Source organism: Anabrus simplex, chromosome 1 (assembly GCF_040414725.1).
Source record: "Anabrus simplex isolate iqAnaSimp1 chromosome 1, ASM4041472v1, whole genome shotgun sequence".
Taxonomy (NCBI): Eukaryota; Metazoa; Arthropoda; class Insecta; order Orthoptera; family Tettigoniidae; genus Anabrus; species Anabrus simplex.
Window position 1 is genome coordinate 1,799,660,402 of NC_090265.1, and position 26,796 is coordinate 1,799,687,197.

Consider the following 26,796-nt stretch of genomic DNA (forward strand, 5'->3'; position numbering starts at 1 on the left):
TGGTCAATGTAATGTTATTGTTGATCAATGTTATGAGATTTCTATATTGTAGGCCTTCACATTTAGTTTTCTTTCGACTCTGTGATTTGTAAAATATTTTATACCGTAAACTGTAGTTTCTTATTCTCCGACTTTACATACCGATTTTCATTAAATACTGTTTACCCATTTTCTCGTTACTCAGCGCTGATATGGACTTAGTAACAAAAATCCAAATTCATGAATATCTTTGTGATCATAGCCAGTACGGTAACAAAGTATAAGACATGAATAATAGGAAATTTAATACTATATAACCTTAGTTATGTAGCATTCATCGATTACACCTCTAATAAGAAATATTTGAGAATTAAATTTTAGGCCTTCCCCTAAACTACCATTTCACTCAGCGTGAATAATTTACAGCCTAGACTATAACGACTTATTTCCTGACTTTGCATACCGATTTTCATCAAGATAGGACTACTAATAACAACAATATTTGAGAATTAAATTTTAGGCCTTCCCCTAAACTACCATTTCACTCAGCGTGAGTAAAATGATTTATAGCCTGAATTGTAGAGGCTCATCCCCGAACTTCACATACCGATTTTCATTAGACCACTAATAACATAAATAGTTGAGAATTCAATTTTAGACCTTCCCCTAAACTACCATTTCACTCAGCGTGAGTAAAATGATTTATAGCCTAGATTGTAGAGGCTCGTCCCCCGACTTCACATACCGATTTTCATTAAATTCTCCTCAACCATTTTCTCGTGATGCGTGTACATACATACATACATACATACATACAGACAGACATTACGGAAATGTAAAAAGTGCATTTTCTTGTTACTATGGACATGACCGATACAGAAATACCATTATTTTCAAATTCTGAGCAATGTACAGACAAAACTCTTATTTTATATATATAGATTTCCGAGTGTTTAATAACCATTAACTTAAAATTGGCATCACAATATCGACAAGAACACATTGAAAATATGCCAGCAATGCCTGCTCCACGCATCTTTACGACTATCCATCACAAAAATATTCCTGCTGTCTCTATAAAACTTAATTTTACTAAGAGCCAGGTACAGTAGATGCGTTGTATCACTGCCAATGAGTAGCCGTGGCCTTACCAACTACTGCATTTGGCCTTACTAAGAATTCAAAGGCTCGCATGTTTTGATGCCATTCTGCAGATTTGAGAAACGTTTTTGTAGAGGCTAATAAAATGTCATTCTCTCTTCACTATTTCCCGAGATCCAGTGACGTTACACACAGGCACTGTACAACTGGTTGTCACAGATAGCCATGTATAATAAAGAGGCGGTCGTTTATTGTCAGCAAATTTTGTGTGTGAGTGTGTGTGTGAAAAGAAGCAGTGTGGTTACCGCGGTAGTTGCTAGCGGTATTCATTACTGTTAGGCCGCGAATGCAAGACAGCCCTTGATTTTTCGCATGAGATTCCAAGGGAAAAGAGTCTTGGATTCTGAGAAAAACCGTATCACTCCAGAGTTTTTTCTTTAAATGGCGTCACCTAACCTAACCGTATATGTGTCAAGAAAACATATTTTAAACGCATGTACAGAAATGAGTTATCCTCGCTAAAAATTTACATGTGAATAGTCTTTCCAAAATTGAACTAGACGCGAGAAAAAATGAACTATCCTCTGAAATCAGTGATGTAGGCCTATTCTGCCATATAACATTAAAATTAAGAGATCGTTTACTTCATTCAAAGTAATTAACTTCATTGTTAGGTTCCGTACTGAGTTGAGACTATGCTTAAAGTAAATACAAAATTTTAATATTCCACCTTCTCAATACTAAAAAATCATCTGATGTTTTTACAAAAACATTACAATGATATTAATAGGTACTAGTTTCGGTCCTGTGTGAGCGTAGCGTGGAGTAGATCAGCAGGAGAGGGGGTAGGTGAATACGGAGGGGAGGAATGACGTAAGTGGTGGAGGGTGGGAGGGACGGTCGTTCAAAATTCTTTCTTCAAGGCAATTAAGGGTTCCTCGACAATACAAACACCATCACTTCCTCTCCCGTCCACCCCGCCTTGAACCTTTCCCATCCCTCCCACCCTCCACCACTTACGTCATTCCTCCCCTCCGTATTCACCTACCCCCTCTCCTGCTGATCTACTCCGCGCTACGCTCACTCCGTAAGTTGCATTCAATACAGCAAGTTTGTTCCATGCAGCGCAAGGTGAGTCATCGTTTATATTTTCCGGTGCCTCACTTGTTCTCTATCCGATTACTAGCGTTAATACTGCCTTCTTTCCCCAGGTTCATTGGGGTCCCGATTGAACTGAGACTACTTCTGTTTAACACAGCAAGCTTTTCATTCCACCATAGAACATGTTCAACTTTGTCAACTTTTAATCATGCTGGTCTCATCGGACAATTCTTCCCTCTACGCTAAAGTGGAACTTACATCTACAACTTTCTAGAAGCATATACTTAGTTATATATGTCAATTGTGCAACACAGGAGTAACTGTCAACCAAAGACTATCTCATCAAGAGTTTTTACGTGACTTCACAAGATTTTACTTGTCAATGTGAACACTTCTGTTACTTTTATCATTATTTGCAGATACGGTTTTTCAATTTTGTCTGTCATTCCACCACCATCCCATCCTCCTAGATCCTCTCTCATTTCTCTACACTATATTTATCACTATGTCTTTTAACTGTTGTAATTTGGCTAGGCTGATGATGGTCCACAGTGGACTGAAACTAGTACCTATTAATATCATTGTAATGTTTTTGTAAAAACATCAGATTATTTTTTAGTATTGAAAAGGTGGAATATTAAAATTTTGTATTTACTTTAAGCATCGTTTACTTCAGCCATTATTTTTAACGAGTAAAAACTGCTATTGGCCACGTTATTTACGCATTTATAACGAAACCTTGTTATCCTCTTTCATTTCGAATTTTCTTTAGAGAACAGCAGTCGCTGGGTCGTTTCTCGTACATGAACCTTGTGTCGACGAGAGAGCTCGCAAATGCACATAGTGAGAAAACTATACCGTACCAAAGATGATCGATCGCATTTTGTGGCAAACCTTTCAGTTTCCTTATTAAACAGCGTCACCCATCCTAACTTAACTGTACGGTACTATACATTTGATGAAAAAGATACTTCAAGCGCCAGTAGAGAAATGATAACATTATCACTATAAATTTACATGATAACTAGGGAGCGGATTTTTATGTAATTACATTTTTTTTTTTGCATAAGTTTTAACGCAAGTTACGAAGTTCACTATTCCTATTGTGCATCCCCAAGTGTAAAAACTGAATCTTATTTCACATAAAAATACATATTTTCACATTTTTTAAATGTAAATAAATATTTTAAGAAAATCTATAATAAGCACATAAATCGGCAATATTTGTTGATCAATAAAATTTAAAATGCTTCTGTGTTATAAAACAATGCTCATATTTTCATTTTACGATTACGGTATTGTTTTTAACAGTGTATTTAACATAGTGTATCTGAATGTTTCGGCTATTTATGGACTTCCCTCCATAAGTTCTAAAACTTGCAGGTCACTGGCTACGTCGTTACATTTAGACAGCGATTTGATTTGCTGCACAAGATGTTTCCTTGCATGATGTCATTTCAACTCTTTATCAGTCAGCCCTCTTGGGTTTTGTTTATAGAATATCAGCGAAAGGCAATCACGGAGAGATAAGGTGACGTAATTCCGTTACGACATGGGAGACGCGGAAGAACATTGCCCCACCATTAGGTAGTGGAATTTCATCACTCCTAAGAGTAAGGTTAGCTGTTCGGCTCCATATATCATTCCCGTGGTCGTGTGATTTTGTATGGATTTCTAAGAAATATTTCCTTCAGTGTCCGCTGCTATTCTTTTTATTGAAACAGTGATTCACCGTTAATGCATGTGTCGTAACCTGCAAAATAATGCCAAAAGAGAAGTCGAATACAAGATTGCGTCTTCAACAATATGTAGTGGAATTTAAAAGCATTTTCACTACTGATGGAAAAGTATTATTTTGCCAACCGTGTGGTAAAACTCTAAGTGCAGATCAACGTTCTCAAGTAGCCCAGCATTTGTCTGGAAATAAGCATACTGCGGCTGCTTCGCTTGTGCGTTCGCGACAATTACTAATAGCTGAACCAGCAACTTCAAATGCAGGCCCATCTAAATATTCCCAGTACTATTTCGATGTGTGCAGAGCATTTGTTTGTTCCGACATTCCTCTTGATAAAATAAATAATCCGGGACTGAGAAATTTCCTAACAAAGTACATTAATTTTGAGCCTCCAGACGAATCCACATTAAGGAAAAACTATCTCCCAAATTGTTACGAAGAAACGTTACAGAGACTTCGGGCAGTATGTGACAGCGAAAAACTGTGGGTGAGCATTGACGGAACCACTGATTCAAGTGGCAGAAAAGTAGGAAATGATGTAGTTGGTGTGTTGAAGAATGACAAAACTGCTTGCGAACATTCTCATTTGCTAGCGTGTAAAGAAATGCTTGCTGCAAACCATGTCACTGTAGCTAGGTTATTCAATGAAGCCATGTACTTACTTTGGCCAAAAGGTATAAAATACGACCATGTATTGCTTTTCCTTATTGACAGTGCAGCTTACATGAAAAAGGCAGCCAGAAGCCTTTCTGTGAGCTTTCCAAAAATGATACACGTAACTTGCGTTGTTCATGCTCTACGCAGGTTATGTGAAACTGTGCGGGCTCAATATCCTCAAGTGGATAAATTAGTGTCTAATGGCAAAAAAGTCTTCGTAAAAGCACCCTCAAGAATCGATCTCTTTAAAGAGAAAAACCCGAATCTTGCGCTTCCTCCTCTGCCTATTGTTACGCGGTGGGGTACTTGGCTTAGCGCAGTGGTATACTACGCAGACAATTTCGAAAGTTTTGCATTCGTTGTAAACGTGCTAGATAAAAAGGACGCGTCGTCAATTGAGATTCTTCAAGAGATACTAAAAGAGAGCTCTTTGAAAAATGATTTGGCGTTTATATCTGCCAACCTAAGCTTCTTGTGTAAAACTATAGACATACTTGAAAAATCCACTAACCTGTTGTCCGAAACAGCAAAGGAAGTGCGCGCTGTTGAAAATAAATTAGATTCACTCCCGGCTTCGCAGGTACAGGGACTGTTAAAGGTCAAGTATCAAAATTTGTTCAGGGAAAACAGAGGATTTCAAACAATGTGCCAAATTTCTAATGTATTAGAGGGTGCTCATGTTGGCGAAATTGATGGCGTTAGCGTTGGTGACATTCCTCTCTTTAACTATGCTCGTCTGACTTCCTGTGATGTGGAGCGATCGTTTTCGCAGTATAAGGCGTTCTTTAGAGATAATCGGCATGCATTTGTGATGGACAATTTGGAGATGACCTTTGTTGTTCACTGCAATTCTGAGACTACTTCTAGCAACTAATATTCCAGCGTGTGATGGGTGAGTATGAACTGGTACTACTTTTTCAAAGATGATAGGTTGCTTTTGCCATATTTGAACAAAACATTACCTTTAAAAAAATAACCATTCATAACATCTACTCTGGCATATCAAAAATTAATATACCATACAGCACGTTTCCATACACAGACACCATTTTGCCTTACGGAGCACGTCTGGTAGCATCATATTCTAATACAAAACATTATACTTATTTACTTCTTGAGCACGAGTAGTTATGTGATATTTAAAGGAAAATAATTTCAATTTTTTATCACATATTTTAAAGTTTTCCAGCATATAAAAAAATTAATATTTTTCACATTTTTAGCACATAAAAATCCGCTCCCTAATAATAACCTTTCCGTAATTTATCCGGACACGAGACTACATAAACTAACCGCTGAAATCAATTATGCACTCTGCCATATCTCGAGGTGTATCCCATTTTTACTTAATTGCAGTATTTAGCATTAAAATTAAGCGATAGTTTAGTCAGCCTTTATTTTTAACGAGTTAAGAACTGTTATCGGATACGCTATTTACACATTTATTATGAAAATATGTTCTCTTTCATTAAGAATTTTCTTTACGGAATAGCAGTCGACGGGTATTACTAATCGACTCCAACATCGAGAACTCGCTAGTGGACATAGTGAGGAAATGATACCGAAAATAATAGATTGCATGCAACATAATAGCTAGGGGGCAAAAATATCGGTAACGGAAAAAAAAGTGCACGCTTAATCGCTCGTAATAACAGATGCGTCAGTGATAGGGCTCTCGTTGTAGCCGAAGGCTAATACACAGTTTAATATAGGAATTTTGAAGGGACAGCAAAACATTGTCAGTATAACGGGGTTCTCGTTATATGCCGTACTCGCTATAGCGGACTTGTACTGTACTTTTTTTTTAATATAAAGGCAGTTTTGAATTAAAAGTCTGAATTTTGGTAATGGGACCGACATTGTTCTTTGAATTACAAATTATCCGTATTTTGAATGAAACAATTTAAATAACATGCAAAACCGTACGTCATGTTTCCGGGAACAAGAGGTTCTTCATATTAGATGTAATTTTTAATTAACCAGGGGCTGCCTGGCCAAGGTGGTAAAGGCGTGCTCGGTTCGCCCGGAAGGACGTGGGTTCGAATCCCCATCAGGAAGTCGTAAAATTTAAGAAAGGAGATTTTCACTTCCGGAGGTGAACATGGCACTGAGGTTCACTCAGCCTACACCAAAAATGAGAACCAGGTTAATTCCTGGGGGCAAAGGCGGCCGGGCGTAGAGCTAACCACTCTACCCCATCACGTGCCGAGGTAATGGATAGTGAAAGCCTTTACATTCCACCCCTCCAAGGGCCTTCATGGCCTGTACAGAGGTGACTTTGCTGTTTTTCTTAATTAACTGATTTTGAATCATCGAGGTTTTACTGTACTGGGGGTGTTTTTCATACATGTATTGGGCCCGCTCACTGACGTGACCACTAACATGATCAGGTGTTGCCTTTCAGTCAACATCTGCATGACGGGTATGCTATTGATAGCCCGAATTTTCAAGATGGGCTTGATGCATATGTGACTGTTTTTATGAACACTCCCCCACTCTATTACATCTCTACTTGGCCTGCAAAATTATCTGACTTGAACCCCACAGAAAATCTGTGGGACATTTTCGAACAGCAGGTAAAATGCAGACATCAGCATCCCCGCAATTCGGTGGAACTGCAGTATCCAATCCTCAGCGAGTCGTTTAACCTGCACAATTTGTGGACTCACTTCCTAACCAAATCCAGGCGGTTATCAAATCCAGAGGCAAATTATGCTTGTACTGATTTCTCCAGGGCTGACTAATTTTTTGTCTGCTGAGCTTATTATTACAAGGCAATATCGGTCAATCATCCAGGCTGCCGCCCTTGCAACTTCTGAAAGGCAGCTTGCTACCCCTTTCGATGAAACATTCGTTAGTCTGGTCTCATGACAGACACTGTAACTAGTTGGCTAAACAGAAAACACTACATGAATGAATAGTCATTAGGATGAGGTATAAATAACGAAACTAGGCACCACCTACAAACAATTTACATGAATAACTGACTCAAAGAGCATGACATAACTCCCTCCCCCAAGGCGACGGTCATCAGGCTGACAATGCTCCAAACTTGCTATATAACCTTACCTGTCTACCCCTGAAATTGAATTTAGGTAACATGCCAGGTTTTCACTCCATGAATAAAAGTTATCATATGCTTAACTATTAATTTTACTGAGAATTAAAGTTTATCAAAAGTCTAATATTACTCACAACATACAATTACCGGTACATTTCCATCTTGCCCACTTCACAAACAACTCAATATTTACACTGTACATACATACCTCATGTGGTATCCCTTATAACAGATTCAAACACATAATTTTCACTCAACATATTAATTAGAAAGGATAAGATGCCCCCAACTAGCGTTATGATTTAAAACCAGTTATTTTCTAAGTGCATCCCTAACCTAACACAATGCTCACTTTTAAATCTTGACTTCTGAGCCTTTCCATTTGCCACCATCTATAGGTTGGTTGGTTAATCCAAAACATCACCACACAAGAAATACTGCACCAATTCCCCTCATCTTTATCCAGATTGCAAACTGCTTTGCCTATTGCTGACAATTCAGAAGTAGTCTACGAGATCTTCGTCCCATTTTGACCTCGTATATACACTTAACAAGAAGCACCATCACCATTTCAGAATACCAAGTAATGTTACTATATGAGGTATTACCATAAAGCACCTCAACATGCTAGGTGTTATCAAATCAAATCTTAGCTACGTACAATGTCAAGTCAGGTGTCTGTGAAGAAAATATCAAATTACGTGAAATGAAGAGAACTGCAGCCAAACAAGTACAAATGAAAACTGTTCACACACTGAGTCCATACCGGTTACTGAATCTGAATGCACATCGGACAATGTGAAAGAATAATGACCCCAGTTCCATTCTCACATGTTGTTGTTTGAGTCATCAGTCCATAGACTGGCTTGATGCAGCCCTCCATGCCACCCTATCCTGTGCTAACGTTTTCATTTCTACATAACTATTGCATCCTACGTCTGCTCTAATCTGCTCGTCATATTCATACCTTGGTCTACCCCTAGCGTTCTTACCACCTACACTTCTTTCAAAAACCAACTGAACAAGTCCTGGGTGTCTTAAGATGTGTCCTATCATTCTATCTCTTCTTCTCGTCAAATTTAGTCAAATTGATCTCCTCTCACCAATTCGATTCAGTATCTCTTCATTCGTGATTCGATCTATCCATCTCACCTTAAGCATTCTTCTGTAACACCACATTTCAAAAGCTTCTATTCTCTTTCTTTCTGAGCTAGTTATAGTCCATGTTTCACTTCCATACAATGCCACGTTCCACACGAAAGTCTTCAAAAACATCTTTCTAATTCCTATATCAATGTTTGAAGTGAGCAAATTTCTTTTCTTCAGAAAGCTCTTCCTTGCTTGTGCTAGTCTGCATTTTATGTCCTCCTTACTTCTGCCATCGTTAGTTATTTTACTACCCAAGTAACAATATTCATCTACTTCCTTTAAGACATCATTTCCTAATCTAATATTTCCTACATCACCTGCCTTCGTTCGACTGCACTTCATTACTTTTGTTTTGGACTTATTTATTTTCATCTTGTACTCCTTACCCAAGACTTCATCCATACCATTCAGCAACTTCGAGATCTTCTGCAGTCTCAGATAAAATAACAATATCATCGGCAAATCTCAAGGTTTTGATTTCCTCTCCTTGGACTGTGATTCCCTTTCCAAATTTCTCTTTGATTTTCTTTACTGCCTGTTCTATGTAAACAATGAAAAGGAGAGGGGACAAACTGCAGCCTTGCCTCACTCCTTTCTGGATTGCTGCTTCTTTTTCACAGCCCTCGGTTATTATCACTGCAGACTGATTTTTATACAGATTGTAGATAATTCTTCGTTCTCGGTATCTGATCCCTATCATCTTCAGAATCATAAATAGCTTGGTCCAATCAGCATTATCGAATGCCTTTTCTAGATCTACGAATGCCATGTACGTGGGCTTGTCCTTTTTGATTCGATCCTCTAAGATCAGACGTGAAGTCAGGATTGCTTCACGTGTTCCTACATTTCTTCTGAAGCCAAATTGATCTTCTCCCAACTCAGCTTCAACTTCTTTTTCCATTCTTCTGTAAATAATACGTGTTAAAATTTTGCAGGCATGAGATACTAAACTAATGGTGCGGTAGTTTTCACACCTGTCAGCACCGGCTTTCTTGGGAATAGGTATAACAACATTCTGCTGAAAATCGGATGGTACTTCTCCTGTCTCATACATTTTGCACACTAAATTAAATAACCTTGCCATGTTGGTTTTTCCTAAGGCAGTCAGTAATTCAGAGGGAATGTCATCAATTCCAGGTGCCTTGTTCCTATTCAGGTCACTCACAGCTCTGTCAAACTCTGACCTCAAAATTGGGTCTCCCATTTCATCAGCATCAACAGCCTCATCATGTTCCAGAACCAAATTATCTACATCTTTACCTTCATACAACTGTTGGATATTCTCCTGCCATATTTCTGCTTTGTCTTCTTTCCCTAGAAGTGGCTTTCCATCTGAGCTCTTAATATTCATGCACCTAGATTTCCTTTCTCCAAAGGTTTCCTTGATTTTCCGGTATGCAGCATCTACCTTTCCCAGGACCATACAGACTTCGACATCCTTGCACTTCTCCTTCAGCCATTCTTCCTTAGTACCTTGCACTTTCTGTCCACTTCATTCTTTAATTGCCTGTATTCTTTTCTGCCCTCTTCATTTCTAGCATTCTTGTATTTTCGTCGTTCATCAATCATGTCTAGTATCTCCTGAGTTATCCACTGATTCTTAGTTGATCTTTTCTTCCTTCCTAACATTTCTTCAGCAGCCCTACTGACTTCATTCTTCATGACTCTCCACTCTTCCTCTATAGTGTTTCCTTCAGCCTTTTCATTTAGTCCTTGTGCAACATGTTCCTTGAAACAATCGCTCTCACTCTTTTCTTTCAACTTGCCTAGATCCCATCTTTTTGCATTCTTTCTTTTCTTCAATTTCTTCAGCTTCAGATGGCATTTCATGACCAACAAGTTGTGGTCAGAGTCCACGTCTGCTCCTGGGAAAGTTTTGCAATCCAACACCTGGTTTCTGAATCTCTGCCTAATCATAATGAAGTCTATTTGATACCTTCCAGTGTCTCCAGGTCTCGTCCACGTATACAGCCGTCGTTTGTGGTGTTTGAACCAAGTATTGGCAAGGACTAAATTATGATCAGTGCAGAATTCAACCAGCCGACTTTCTCTTTCGTTCCTTTGTCCCAATCCAAATTCTCCTACTGTACTACCTTCTCTTCCTTGGCCTACTCCTGCATTCCAGTCTCCCATCACAATTAGATTCTCATCACCTTTTACATATTGTATTAAATCTTCTATCTCCTCATATATTCTTTCGATTTCTTCATCATCCGCTGAACTAGTAGGTATATAGACCTGCACTATTGTGGTGGGCATTGGTTTGGTGTCAATCTTGACGACAATAATTCTTTCACTATGCTGGTCGTAGTAGCTTACCCACTGCCCTATTTTCTTATTCATTATTAAACCAACTCCTGTATTTCCCCTGTTTGATTTTGTGTTGATAATTCGGTAGTCGCCTGACCAAAAATCTTGTTCTTCCTGCCAACGCACTTCACTTATACCAACTACATCTAACTTTAGCCTATCCATCTCCCTTTTCAGATTCTCTAACCTACCACAACGATTCAAACTTGTAACATTCCACACTCCGACTCGCAGAATGTCAGTATCCATCTTTCTGATGATCGCCCCCTCTCGTGTAGTCCCCACCCGGAGATCCGAATGGGGGACTAGTTTACCTCCAGAATATTTTACCCGGGAGGAAGCCATCATCAGTACATCATTCATACAGAGAGAGCTGCATGTCCTCGGGAGTTAGTTACGGCTGTAGTTTCCCGTTGCTTTCAGCCATGTAGCAGTATCAACACAGCTAACCCATGTTGAGTACCGTATCAGTCAATCATCTCGACTGCCGCCCTTGCAACTACCGAAAGGCTGCTACCCCCCTTTCGATGAACCATTCCTTAGTCTGGTTTCTCAACAGATATGGTTGCACCTGCGGCTCGGCTATCTGCAAGCCTCTCCACCGCGGCAAGGTCACATGGTTCGCAAGGGAGGGTTGAAATTAGTATAGGCAAAAAACTGGAAGGTTTAGGCTATACAATGAATACTTTGGATTAAATGAAACATTGGACAGTAACCCTGATTCAATTCATTGGATACTCCTATCAAATGTGGAGGTAATGATTAATTCTCAATTTTCTAATTACTTCATCAAAGTAAACAAGCTGCCAAAATCTGCATATACAAATCAAATTTCAGATCATTCCATACAGTAACTTTGTCATAACAACAAACTTCAGATTAATACTACTCTTGAATTTGTTCCTTGTAGACTTGATATAACAGTTCAAGGACTAATGCTACGATCTGTGTCATTGTAACGATTACATTACATAAACTATTTCAAAGTAATGTATCAAAAAAAAAAAAAAATCAACCTTACTACATAAACAATTTCTAAGTAAGATAATTACCTTCTTGGCATGCTTGGCTCCAGCAAGATGAGTCTCAAGAACTACTTGGCCAGAAAACTCCAGATTGCAGACATCACATTTTGAAGTAACCTTCATAAGAAAGAGAATTCAAGACTTCAATAATAAAAACATAACAGACAGATGATGTTGTGGTGATAATTATGTTAAGGGGAAGTACAACTACAAAATAATTTCTTCTTACCGCACATCAGAGGAGAAAAGGAGTACCATTATTTCGAGGAACAAAGGTACTGTCAAAAGAAAACGAAGGGCCATGAATGTGAAAAATGAGGATTCTGTAAGGCTCGCAAATATCATCATGACTGGGAGGGAACAACAGCTGACCATACATTGTGGTGGTGGTTTTCATTTTAAGAGGAAGTACAACCAGGTAACCATCCTCTCTGAACAAAAATGAAAATAAAATAAAACCTTTTATTCAATGGGTGCATTTGAAAATTAACTACAAATAAAACAAACATTATTTAATTACACAAACACATCACAAGTAAAAAAAAAACACTTGAAATTTATACGCTCGTGTTTATTCCCTGTGGTTCTCCATTTGCTTGAACGTAGAGTGGAGGGACATGAAGTGTTTGCAAACTTCCCCGGAATCAACCACTGGTGTACGGTGGAGACCAGGTAGTGTATCAAGCACTTTCCCGGTCAAAAAATATGGCGACTAGGTGTCCCACACAGTTGATCATATTTTCAAATACAGTACACTGTAGAGCTGCCCTAGGAACTCTACTCTCTGGCAACTCGCGCTCCAAGCTGTAGCTAGTATTGCCAGAGAGAGCAGCCACAGCTAGCTAGACTGATCCAGATCTATTCACGTGATCGAATAGATCTCGTGCTCTACGAGCAAGAGCGACAGTTTTTGCGTGAGTGAAAAAGACAAGATGAGTGGAGTCTGGGGGAAAAAATAAGACTTATCAGTTGATTGAACTTCTACAGTTACATCCTGAATGATGGAATTGTTCACTCAAAGTGTACATAGACCGTCAACTAAAAGTGAATTTATTTATTCATTCATTCATTATTTATTTACCATAAACCTTTACAGTATCTATGGAAGGCCAGGGGAAGAGGACAAGCCCCCTACTACACGTAGTGCCTCCTGACCTTTGAAATCCTAAACTAAAACAGTCATACACACTATTTACAGGTAAAGTAACAAAAGCATAGCCTAATGTATACATATTTCTCATTTATACAACCTTTCACTCCCTCGTTCATTCTTCATATTCACATGCATTTTCTCACCGTATGTGCTTCCTAACATAACATTGAACTATATTTACATTTCTATATTTAATGTTGGTGGGTAGATCGTTCCAAAGCCGTGCTGAACGAGCAAAGAAACCTAGTTTGTAGGACTTGGTTCGCGCAAAGGGGGGAATAATACACACCCCTTTGCCTCTATGGACGGAGCTGTAGGATAAGGAGAGTCGAGGGAATGATGAAAGGTAAATGCCCTGTGAGGGAAGGCATGCAGTTGTTCTTGTTAATTAGTCGTTCAGCATGACGTTGGATTCCTTGTAGTTTGTGAAGGTTAGCTGCGGTGGTAGGGTGCCAGGCAGGTAGGCCATACATTAGTATAGGTCTCACTAGTGTCAGGTAAGCCGTCCATATAGCATTCGACTTGCACCCACGGAGGCTTCTGTGCATAAAACAGAGCACCCTGGCAGCTTTGCATCTCACTTCCTCTGTCCGTGTGTTCCATAGTTGGTCAGAAATTGTTATTCCTAACAAATGCATGGTTTAAACTTGCTCAATATGTACATTATTAACGTTATATATACATTCTACTGGGTGTCGAGACCTGCTTGACCTAATGTATTTACATTTGCTAGCATTAATGTTGAAACCGTTGACGTAACACCACACCGTTATAGTGTCCAAGTCCGACTGTAACTTCAGACATTGTATATCCCTGTACGTTACAGAGTCATCAGCATACTGTAATTTAATTATTTTATCTTACATGCGTGTGGGAAGGTATCTCAGTGCCAGAGTGAGTCGCTCTGATGATGAAATTGCTTTTCTAAGATGTGATTCCTGCCTTTTAATTTTTGGAGTAATTAATGCAAGCAAACACTGGAAATCCTCATTAGGCATTCGTACGAAATACGAATTCATGTCTTCAGTAGTTAAATCCCTCAGCAATTTTACTTTCTTCTCTTTGTTTTTTTTTACATCACACTGACACAGATAGGTTTCTGGCAACGATGGGATGGGAAAGGGCTAGGAGTGGAAAGGAAGCAGCCATGGCCTTAATTAAGATACAGCCCTAGCATTTGCCTGGGGTGAAAATGGGAAACCACGGAAAACCATCTTCAGGGCTGCCGACAGTGGGGTTCGAACCCACTATATCCCGAATGGTGGTGGTGATTTTTAAGAGAAAGCACAACTAGGTAATCATCCTTTCTGAACAAATGAAGTGAAAAAGAAATTTAAAATAAAACGAAGTTATTTATTCAATGAAGGAATTTGGAAACGAAGTACAAAATAAAACAAAAATTATAGAATTAAGCCGAAAAATTAATAACGAATCAAAAGGGTTTAAATCTAAGAATTTCATTTTTTGTCCTATTGAACTGAGAACATAAGATAGGAAACTTGAAAAGGGTCCACCTTTTCAATACAAATAAATGTTATAAGTTTATTTAGAACATATATTTACACTTGGAACTAGTTTCGACGCTGTTTGGCGTCATCTTCAGCCAAAATGTGGGAAATAGGCATAGGCGTAAGCATGCAGACATTTACATTATACAAGATGTTAAATCAGTGTGATTAAATGAGAGACATGAAATAGTGAATTACAATGTCAGTTTACAAAATGGTCATGAAGGGTGAGTCAAAATTGTATAAACAAGAGTTAGGGCTCAAAAACATAATCACTTGAAAAACTTATAAACCGCAACAAAACCTCGCGGAAGTTCGAGATGAAATTGGCATTGGAGATTCAAATTATTTCAGACACTCTTCCACTGAATGTTGCCTGCCGCGAGTGTAGTATAAAACATAGGTTAGATTTCAACAAACAAAATCGTCTCAAAAATGCACATAACATTTTAAAATATTTTTGGGTTGAGATGAAACTTGGCAGTTAGGGATTGAAATCACTTGTTCACTAAGCGTCAATTCAAAACCAGCTGTGAAGGGCGAGACAAAATTGCTCAAGTGTGAGTTTGGACACGATGAATGCAAAACCTGAAACACATGCAACACACTCGAAACTGTAGGTTCGCCAAAAGACTTACAAAGTATTGAGATATAGTTGAAACTATTATGCATTTCACATTATCTAAAACATATACGAAAAGTTTTAACTCACCCTCAAAAGCGTTAGTAGTCCGAAACCTTGGAGAACTTCCGGGACGATTTCGCTGATTTGGACAATAGCAGCTCTTTCCTTATTTCCTTCATACGGAAGAATGTAATAAAACACTAATTTTGCCACAAGGTCATATCTGTGATCACTGCTGCATCCAAAGTCTGTGGGTCAGACCACTATAGCGTCTATGCGGTCCAAACATGCAAAAAATATATCACTCCATAAATTTTGTTCTGATTGCAATTTCTCTGAGACGACCTCTTCTATCTGCAATAGCAACCTAAACACACATGGTGAAGGATATGTCAAGTATCACAAGCCTTTTTGAAGAAGAGCTGCTCGACTAAGTGGTATGTTCCGAGCTGTCAGAGGAGAGTTGGCGTGGAATGACATTAGTAGACGATAAGTTTGAATGGTGGTTATAAAAGTAGGAAAGATCACAATATGAAGATAAAGTTGGAATTCAAGAGGACAAACTGGGGCAAATATTCATTTATAGGAAGGGGAGTTAGGGATTGGAATAAATTACCAAGGGAGACGTTCAATAAATTTCCAATTTCTTTGAAATCATTTAGGAAAAGGCTAGGAAAGCAACAGATAGGGAATCTGCCACCTGGGCGACTGCCCTAAATGCAGATCAGTATTGATTGATTGATTGATTGAACTTACTCCTGTTCAATTATTAGCAGAACTTGAAAAGCTGGGAGAAGACGAATCAGGTGACGAAGATACATTATCAGATATAGACGCAATGAGTGACGAAGAGGATTTTATACTTCAACAGTGTGATAATATGTCGGATAGTGATGGTGATTCGGCTGATGAAAATATGCACACAGTGGACTTCGCACCTACGATAGACGCAGTTACTCCTTCAACCAGCCGTGATCAATCTTGCAGCAGAGGACGATCTCTTAGCAGCAGGCAACCTGTTCGAAGAGGAAGGGGACGAGGTAGGAGAGGTCATGAACTGGTAAAGTCTTCTTCATTTGCACCAGGGGATCAGTTATGTGGTAATGATGGAACAACTATTTGAACTGTTGTCGACAGTAGTGGGAACCCCCCTGGAAGGATGGCTGCTCAGAATGTACTGAAAGAGGCAGCAGGGCCTACTTCTCACGCTAAGTGTAACGTAGAGACTAACAGCAAGGTTAGTGCCTGGTGTTTATTCATTGACGCATCCATGTTGAAGCATATAAATATGTGCACAGAGACCAAAGCTCGTATACAGACAACGGATAATAATTGGTCTATTTCATTGGAAGAATTAGATGCTTTTATTGCTTTGTTATACGCCCGTGGAGCTTATAAACTTACTAGTCTAGCTGTAGATCATATGTGGTCTTCTTTATGGGGTCCCCCTGTTTTCACTAAGACTATGGCAAGAAACAGGTTCAAAGAAATTCTAAGGTATTTGCGCTTTGATCTCCGTAAAACTAGATCTACTCGTTTGCAGACAGATAAATTTGCTTTGGCTTCGGCTATTTGGAATAGATTTATTGAGAATTGTTATGCGTGCTATAAACCAGGAGCGAATGTCACAGCTGATGAACAACTCTTCCCCAGCAAAGCTCGGTGCAGGTTCACGCAGTACATGGCCAACAAGCCAGATAAATTTGGCATAAAATTCTGGCTACTGGTAGACGTTGTATGTGTGCAATGGGTTTCCTTATCTTGGGAAAGACGAAATGCGACCCGCCAATGAGTCACTGCCTGAAAATGTTGTCATGAAACTTATCCATACCTCATGAAAGGACGTAACGTGACCATTGTTAACTTCTTTACATCGGTAAAGTTGGCTGAGAGACTGAAAGAGAAAAAAAACTAGTATTGTTGGAACAATCAATCGAGTGAGGAAGGGAATCCCGGTGTCAATCAAAGCACTACGTATGAATCTGTACGAGACTGTCATACTTCAGAAGGAAGATCACACTACTCTCACGGTATATCAAGGAAAAGTGAACAAGAATGTGCTTCTGCTAGGCACTCTACACCCAAGCGTTCAAGTCAGTGAAGATAACAAGAAGCTCCCTAGTACTACTGAATTTTATAACGGAACTATGGTGTGGATGTAGTTGATCAAATGGCGCGTAAATACTCTACTAGAGCTGGATGCCGAAGGTGGCCTGTACATATATTTTACAACGCACTTGATCTAGCAGCAATAAATTCATGGATAGTCTACAAGGAAGTTACGGGACAGAGAATCTCTCGACATGATTATATTCTTGAAGTAATACAAGAACTAAGATCTGATTTTGTGAAGACAAGATCCCGGTTGATTGAACTCCCTACACTTCAGCCTGAGCCTTAGATTCAGGTTCAATGTGCCAGTCGTAAGCGATGACAATGTCGAGTGAACTCCAATTGTAAACAGAACAAAACCTCTGACACATGTTCTTCGTGCAACAAAGTAATCTGTGGAAAATGTTCGTGTAAGGTAATAACTTGCATACATTGCTTGTCAAGTGCCTAAATAGGCTTGTAAACAAATAGAGACCGTTATTTTTATCATAATTTTTCACAAAGGCAATCAATAGCAAGTCCGCCGAAATATCTCATTGTTACCTATTAGAAGTGAGAGAATATGAACAATTATTAATATTTAACAATGGATTGATCTGTATACAATACGCCCTAATGGTTAACTGTTGTTTTAAAATAAATTATTGAACATTCTCATGTTTCCCAGATCCTGGATCGTAGGTATATGTCAGTAAGCGGCAGCGGTCAAAATGACCGCCTGCGGCCTTTATAGGTATGAGGAATGTTCGGCCGTTCTAGTGTTAATGAGGGTAAATGTTGCCAGTGGAAGCTCAGGTGGCTGGTCACTACGAAGAGTGCAAGCACAATCTAAGCAGTCAAAATATTTGTCACTTTTTTTTTACTATGTAGCCTGCCAAGTGAAACACTAAATTCTGTTTTGTGAGGTTTCCCTCGTAAGGAAGAGTTATTTCATTTTCCCAGTCCGTGAGTACTATTTTGACCTCTGCTGAATCTTTGATTTCTTTATTGTTACGTTCACCTTCTTTAGCCATTTCACGGATAAGACTAACAAATGAAGTGAGGGGGCAATCCATCCCTGACTCGCAATTTGCGGTCGAATTTAAGGCGAGTTTGGTAGGTATATACACAGACTGCAGCAAGTGTAAATGTAAAAAGTCCACAGTGGAAGGGTGATCGTCACAACTAAGGGAGCGCAAAATACCGAAATGACGCTCCAAAGGATTTTGATTAAATTTTGTCGTCAGGACATACCTAAATCCTCTACTCCACAAGTAGTCTTCTATTTCCAGAGTACTTTTTAAGGTTACTCTTAATGATTTCAAAGTTCTTGAAGATGAAAATGTGTTTTCCTGAGATGTCTAAAAATTCAAGCAATATTTTGTGTGACAGAGAACCTTTATAAAGCCCTTTTACAGGCAATGTGGAGTTAAGGGCAACTGCAAGATTATTTTCTCGTGTGAAAATTTCTGTGTGCTCACTATCACTGAATTCATTAGGCTTGATTTCTCTAAGCAGCTTAATTGCGTCGGCTACACTATTACTGAATAACTGTAAAGCTAACCTGGCGTTCATCCTCTGAAATGGGGTTGGGTCTATGTGAGAGGATGTTATCTTAGGACAACTTCGAAGACCAGCAGTCAATTTGATATACGGTAACTGTTTGTAAAAGTTGCAATTCAACTCTTTGCCTTTATACAGCAAAAGAACGTTATCGTGGAAATAATTACGTATGCACTTCAAAATATGCACGGAATCAGAAAATGCCCACACTTGCCTTTGATGATCTGCCGGGTTTTCAATGGAGCATTTTATTTTATCATTCTTCCCTGAAATTCCCAAATTCACCCACACCCTTTTATTACACTGACTTCCATCACCCCAGCTTGTTCTGACCTGAATTGTTATATCTGTCGATAGTTCTCCAGGAGTTGCATACACTGCTACAGGCTGGATCCAGCTGTGCAACAAAGGGACAAGCGCGTGATTGGCAAGGACGTTCTTTTTGTCGTAGGGAGTTTCATCTCCTACATCAACAAATCCGTCAACTGTCAGTGTAGTCGTATTAAATCTAATGTCTTCTCTCAATTTCACTTAACAAAAATCACTGTACCTAGGCGCTTGTTTTCATCTTGCTCATTTAAATAAAAATCTTTAATTGCATTCACGGCATTTCCATTAATACCTTAATTACATTTGAACCCTTTGCATAGTCGTCTCAAATGAGCTTCGGTAAGGAGAGCAAGTAACTCAGTGTCTGTAACCCTTAGGGGATTTGATTTTCAAAAGCAAACTATCTAATATCAATTCATTAGAACAGTGCATACCTTTCGGGCTGGTGCTACATGTTTTGAGCATTGTGTCCACTATTACTTTTTGTTTCTTGCTAAGGAACTTAAGACTGTCTTCAGCTTCACTTGACACATTGGCTTTAATTGCAATCTGCTTTAATTTAATTTAGCTCTGCCTGCAAGTAATTTATTTTTGGTTCTAATTAAATTCCTACCAAGGTTTTCAACTTGACTCCTCAAATTTAGAATAGTTCTAGAAGCATCGACATCACTATCAGCTACTTTGCAGGGAAAACTGAGACCAGGTTCTTTTATTTTTACATTATATTCACTATCAAGTATTTTACATGTCGAAGGAAAATTTAGTTCATTACATTCTAAGCTACTACTGTTAATATTGTCATTGCCAACATGTTCTTTGAGTAACTCTCGTTTTAATGGGGGGTTTCGAATTTTCAGGGACTTGCTTAAATAGGATGGTAAGTTAGGAAAAATGTGATGGACAGCTCCTGGCTTTAAGCTCCATCTTATTCTCAGAATTTCAACTTTTTCCCCATTAATAATAAACGAGTCTATCTTTATAATAAGATCTTCCAAAAAATGACACTCACTCGTGCATAAGCCGAATGTCTTTTGTTAGGATCGCTCTAGCCCACTGAGAGAAATGCTCCTCATTTTCAGGTGGAGAGAAGAAATACTTACCTCACCTGACCTGTAAGCAGATCGACACCCCGGCACAAAGCACAACGGCATTTTCACACTCACTATATTCCAAAATATAGTTATTACACTCAAAAAATCACTCCCGCTACAAGTAAAAACGTGCGCACCCAGCATAAACAATGCCATCTGTTCACCCAAAGCGATCGCTGCGCTGCAGTAGTAAATCTCCGCACTCTAGCCACTAGTTTCTCCATTGTTGTAATGGGAAGCGAGTTGAAGTGCTCTCACTTCCTCTTTCTATTTGCTATGGTAGAAGCAATGCTAGACTCAGCTAAGGGGGCAATGGTCACTGAATTATACTACTGAACTGAGTGGGTGACTGTTTTTATTTAGCTCTTATGAGAGGCAGGGGATACCCTCATTCACACAATATCTTAATAATCAAATTAGCTGAAAGCACTCCACAAATAATATGAACCACTTTAAACATTAGAAACACAGCAGTAGATTTTTCCTAACCTTTAATTTTCAAATGGAAGTTGTTGCTAAATTATCAAATCATTTGTAATGATCAATTTAAGAAATTCTTCCTCCAATTTATCCCGATTATGATTACATTGACATCCCCCGTGGATCAGGGAGCATTGCTTCCACTTACTCGTGTCAGGCTCCTCACTACCCCACATCTCGTTCTTTTACGACTCTGATGATGCAAGGCCTCCGGAGTCTTTCAGTTTTACGCCCTTTTCTTTGGCTGATGCCTTCATTCTTCAAAGTATCGGACCTCTTCTGTTTTTACACTGAAACCTGGCAGTTACTGTAGGTATAAAATGCCTTTGGGTGTAGCTGATTGGCCCCTCACCACTGCTAGCCTAGTGGACCCACTTCGCAGGGCGGCACCACCGTGCGCTACAGAAAGAACAAAACTGCGATCAAAACTAACTTTTCTTCCTACTGCAAGCAGAAGGCACCTAATTATAACATACTACAACGTACCCAAGATAATAACATGTAAAACTATACATTTTATCAAACTATAGCCTCTTATAGACCTCAAATGGACAAAACCAAGCATTGCAATCACATTCCAAGAGTAACCACTACTGTCCTTTGAACTGCGTGACTTCAGTGACATACTGTCTAATTTTTGTTCCCTGGATCTTTTCATTTTGCACTCTGTATAAGTGTCGAATGTTGAAGTACAGCTGATATACATTAGCCTAATCAGATAGATGATCATTCCCGTACAACTCAATGAAGGCCCCATTTTCTTAATTATCAATTTCATTTCTTGTCTTTGACAATGTGCACGTTCAAAGTTTTATCTGTTTTCCTCATCTGGGGATTGAACACCCTGAATAAAAGAAAGGGAATATTATTACTTAAAACCATAATACTTTTTTCTTTACGTCGCATTGACACACGCAGGTCTTAAGGCTAGAAATAGAAAGGAAATGGCAGTGGCCCCAGCATTTCCCTTCTGTGAAAATGGTAAACCACGGAAAATCATCTTCAGGGCTTCTGACAGTGGGAATGGGGAATAATGAACTATTACAGGAGTATACTGTGTTCAAAGCTCTTCCTGTAATAAAATAGGAAATATTCTCACCTCTTACACCTGAAATTTATTAATGACACTGGCAGCCCCGTTGGTTCGAGAGTGTCAACATCCTTGGATCCTGGTTCCTTCCTTTTGTGCAAACCATTATTATTCTGAATGTCATCCAAATGGAACAACAAAGCATATCAGCCACTATCATAATGCAAGTCTTCGAGTGATAAGTTACTTTAGGAGCGGATGGCAGGGAATACATTCAGGACGGCATTCTCTCTCGGCCTCGATAAGTACGTATCATTCACTTGGTTAGGGATCAAGTGCTCCATAAAAATAACATTATTAACACAAGACGTCCAGTTCTTCCTCTTAACTGCCTTCATACAGAGGCCCCAGCGGTCTAGATTTTTAGGGAACCTACACCAATCCATATTTTAAAACAATGATGTTCTCTCCATGTTCATGCATGTCTACATCTAATATGTACTAGCCTACGAGAAGAAAAACTTACCAATGAAAAGCAATGCCGGTTTTCTGTTACTTCTATTGTTGCACCCAAACACACAACAAAGACCCACGTTAAAAAATAACTTACGACTAGCAACCAGCATGCACTGCACCCCAGTGAGTTCCCATTCAACCTTGCTAAGGGCTACTCCATTATTCTTCTTCTCAGCTCCCAACAGTACATGAAACATCAAAGACCTAAGCAATACTCCAGAAGTGACGTGTATCTCCTGTGTCGACCCAGAAGCTCCTTGCATATGGGTCATAGAGGAGGAAGAAGAAGATGATTACATTCACATATCCAAACATCTACTGGCATGTTAAATGTAACGAGAGGTACACCTCAATCCCATGGATTTAAATGAAGCATCTTGAAGAATGCTATCTAACTAAGTTTGCAACAACGATTTCAAGAAATTCAGACATTTCTCCATAGATATGTCTATTACAAAACTGATGTCATGCACTCTGATGTAAAGTGGAACTACTAAAAATTAAAGAAATTTTGTGTTTATAGTTTTTCTACACGGTATAAATTATTCTTTGATTTTGATATTTCAAAGTTTGCAACACTTGTAAGTCATCCCGCCAGCTTTGGAGTCTGGCCAATCAAAAATTTTGTGTATTTAATTTTCAGCCAATCACATGCTTCTTGTAACTTTTTGACTGTTCAATAAAAAGTAGAGGGTGTGTCTGGACTTAGTCCAGAGCCTTCTCAAATCTTCCTCTCGGGTATAAAACCTGACACCTTTTCGAGCTAACTTGTCTTATTGATCGTCTTATTACTGTGTGTGTGTTAAGAGAGGAGGCGGAGGCCTCATCCATCGGCAAGCAGAACATCAGCTAAGGTAATGGCCACCATTTTTCTAACTCTGTAGGTATCTCTGCCAGCTAACTCGAGGGGAAGGTTTCCAATCTTTAATAATGTAACTGTAAAATTCCAAAAATGTAAATTTTTCTTTCTTCTCATGTAAAAGTTCAACTAGTATATAGCATTTAACTAAAAACCGGGATAGAGAGTGCGTTACCCTCTTGAACTCCCCTTCAATTTAATTTGGAGGTGACTACGAGTTTGTAACTGTTTGCACTGTTGTAAACTGTAACTTATCTTGTCCATTTAGTCACCTCAGTAGTTTAGGATTAGCCTCTGTATTGGGCCACAAGCCCAAGTAGGGTTTTAATCTGTAATTTCAAATTTTAAGGAGCGCAAGTATACGCCTCCATAGCATTTTTGAATTTTGGGCCAGTAACTTTAACCTGTGCCCACGATGGCCCGGTAGAATGGGTACTCGATACCCCTGTATTATTTCTTCTAGGTACACTTAAAAGACAACTGATATGGTCTTGTTAAATATAGTTTGTGCCTAGAGAGGCCAGAAAGTGTACATTTTATTGAGCAAAGACGCTCTAATCACAAATGTAAAAGGTAAAGGCTGTTGGGTTTGGGAGCGCAGTTATAGAGCATAGAGGCTCTTTCTTGTAATGTAAAAGATATTGTGTAAATATTGAATGGTGCCTTTGTAAGGCCGGAATTTGTAACCTTTGGAGCAAAAGGTGCTCGTGAAAAAAGTGTGATTTAAATTGGAAGATTTGTCTCCTTGAGTATCAAACTAAGCGCAAATGTAGTGATGTAGGGAGTTTTGTAAATTGGGAGCTTGAAGCTCAAATTTTGTAACTAACCTTACTGGGCTTTTCTGTTTCTCTCCTACTTTGTACCAAATTAGCTCTGTACCTGAAATCTTGTTCTTTCGCTAAGCGAATAGTTTTGTTAAAATTTAATATCTGAAAAGAAATATAACCTTCATTTTTAAAGTTTTAAATTAATCTTTGACCGTTGTAGATAGACCCATTCAAGCCAGCACCTTCTTTCATCTCTCTGTTACATGCAAACACGGTAACATTAAGAATCTGTGAGTGATTATAAGAATTTTTAATTGCACAGATCATTAATTTGTTTCCCAACAGAAAAAGGTGGAACAATTTTAAAATACAGATGTTGCACGGCCTCCAACAGATACATACATACCACACATCAATACTTCCCACACTGCTCATTTTAGCTATACTTTGTATGAGGATACTGGAGTTTCAAATGTTTACTGAAAGATTTTGAAATTAATCACTACCTTGTGGTTCTGTTTATGTTCCTCTTTCCAATGAGGTATTTCATCTTTAAACCTTCACAAAATTATTTTTGAAATAAGTGTACTTTCTAGGGGTAAAAAAATACAGCTTTTGTTATTACTTGCATAGGAAAATTAATGACACAAATGAGAAATAGGAAAAGATAAACTACAGAGGGGTGCAGAAAAATGTAGACGCTCTTTGATAGCTAATATATTTCGAACAAACTGACATATTGTTGCAATTCTTGCACGTAGCATAGTCCATCGTTTCCTCAACAGATGATGGTCACGTGAATGGCGTGACAATCTTGGCTTGCGTTTTCCAGCAGACGACAGTGCAGCAATGAAGTAAGATTGTCATTTCAGCAACGCAAGGTGTATTGAAGTGGTACTGGAAGTACAAAAACATGAAGGAGGTACAACAGCAATGGCGTAATGCTGTATGGAACTCATCCATCAACATGTAAAACAATTTATCATATTCGGGAGAAATTTGAAGCTGATGGTACTGTTCAGGATGTGCATACGAAAAGGTCTGACCGACCAAAGACATCAAGTCCAGCTTCCAGCGCTGCTATGTTGCAATATTTTACTAGGTTAGCTCAAAAAATCTGTGAATCAGGGTGCACGTGAAAGCAGGGTAAGCTCATCAACCGTACGACAAATTCTGAAGGGTACAAAGTGGAAAGTGGAAGATCGCTGCATGCTATGAACGAGGACGATCCAGATCGAAGGATGGAGTATTGCAAGTGGTTTGAAGGCATGCTTCGCAAGGATGATCGGTTTGCAGGGATGGTTATCTGGTCTGATGAGTCACAATTCAAACATAAACTGCCACAACTGTATGTACTGCGCTCCTAAAAATCTTCACGTTCACATAGACAAACATGTTAATCTACACAGTGTTAATGTGTGGTGTAGTCTGTCATTGCGCGGTTTGATAGGCCCATTCTTCCTTGAGGGTACCGTAACTAGTGAGGTGTATATTCACATGCCGCAAACATTGATTTCACCATCTGAGAGGTGTTTGGAAATGAAAGATTTTACCTACATCTCTCTACCACAGAGATGTCAAGAGCCTATTTGGATGAAAATCTACCTGGACGATAGATAGATCGAAGAGGAGCTGGTGAGTACCAACCATGGTCTTCACAACTTCCATTAATATTGACTCTCAAAGAGTGTCTATATTTTTCCGGACCCCTCAGTATATTACATCATCATCATTATCTGTTTACACTTCCAGTTTTCTTGGTACTGTTTGTATGTTACATGGTTACAACATATTATAAGCATCAACAGGGTCAGAAAAATTCAAGTACAGTGGCATTCCTAGCTTTTAGTCAGAGTAATCTCGACTGGAATTAAATTCTTGGAAGCAATCGTGAAGATAAAAAACCAACATGACACACCTCACACATCCCTAAAGCCGTTGTTCAATCAGTCAACAGTGATCTGCATTTAGGGTGGTCACCAAGTTGGCAGATTCCCTATCAACTGTTCCACTCATTTTTACATTTATTTGTAATTATTGTTTACCTATATTTTTCCTAAATATTTTCAACAAACTTGGAAATTTATCTAATGTTTCACTTGATAATTTATTTCAATCCCTTCTCATCCTATCAGCACCAGATATAGAATATTTTTCCCCCCTAGTTGGTTCGATCACTTTCTGATTCAGCTGTCCTTCATCATGAACTGTAGAAGTATTGTAAAGAAAGGAATAGAATTAAGTAATTTAATAGATATATATTTACCAGATATTGTATTAGGAGTTGAATCATGGCTGAGAGATGATATAATGGATGCAGAAATTTTCTCAAGGCACTGGAGTGTGTATCGTAGAGATAGGATAGGAAGGGTGGGAGGGGGAGTATTCATTCTGGTGAAAGAAGAATTTGTAAGCAACGAAAAAGTTAAAGATGAGACACATGAAATTCTAGGTGTACGGCTCATTTCTAAAGATAATAGGCAACTTGATATATTTGGCGTGTACAGATCGGGAAAGGGTAGCACTGACGCGGATTCGGAAATATTTGATAGGATAGTCAGCTATGTGGGAAACGACATGGAAAGAAATGCGATTGTAGCGGGAGATCTGTATTTGCCAGATGTCAATTGGGAAGGAAATGCTAACGACAGGAAGCATGACCAAC

At 38.9% G+C, this 26,796-nt stretch overlaps 1 protein-coding gene across 1 annotated transcript in view; it reads right to left on the minus strand.

The window, feature by feature from the left end:
• Positions 1–26,796, minus strand: part of LOC136883036 (zinc finger protein 385B) — a 243,694-nt gene that overhangs the window by 156,540 nt on the left and 60,358 nt on the right. Inside the window, exon 4 of the mRNA XM_068229777.1 lies at positions 12,146–12,235. Coding sequence (XP_068085878.1) covers positions 12,146–12,235 — 90 coding nt within the window. The remainder of the gene's footprint in view (positions 1–12,145; positions 12,236–26,796) is intronic.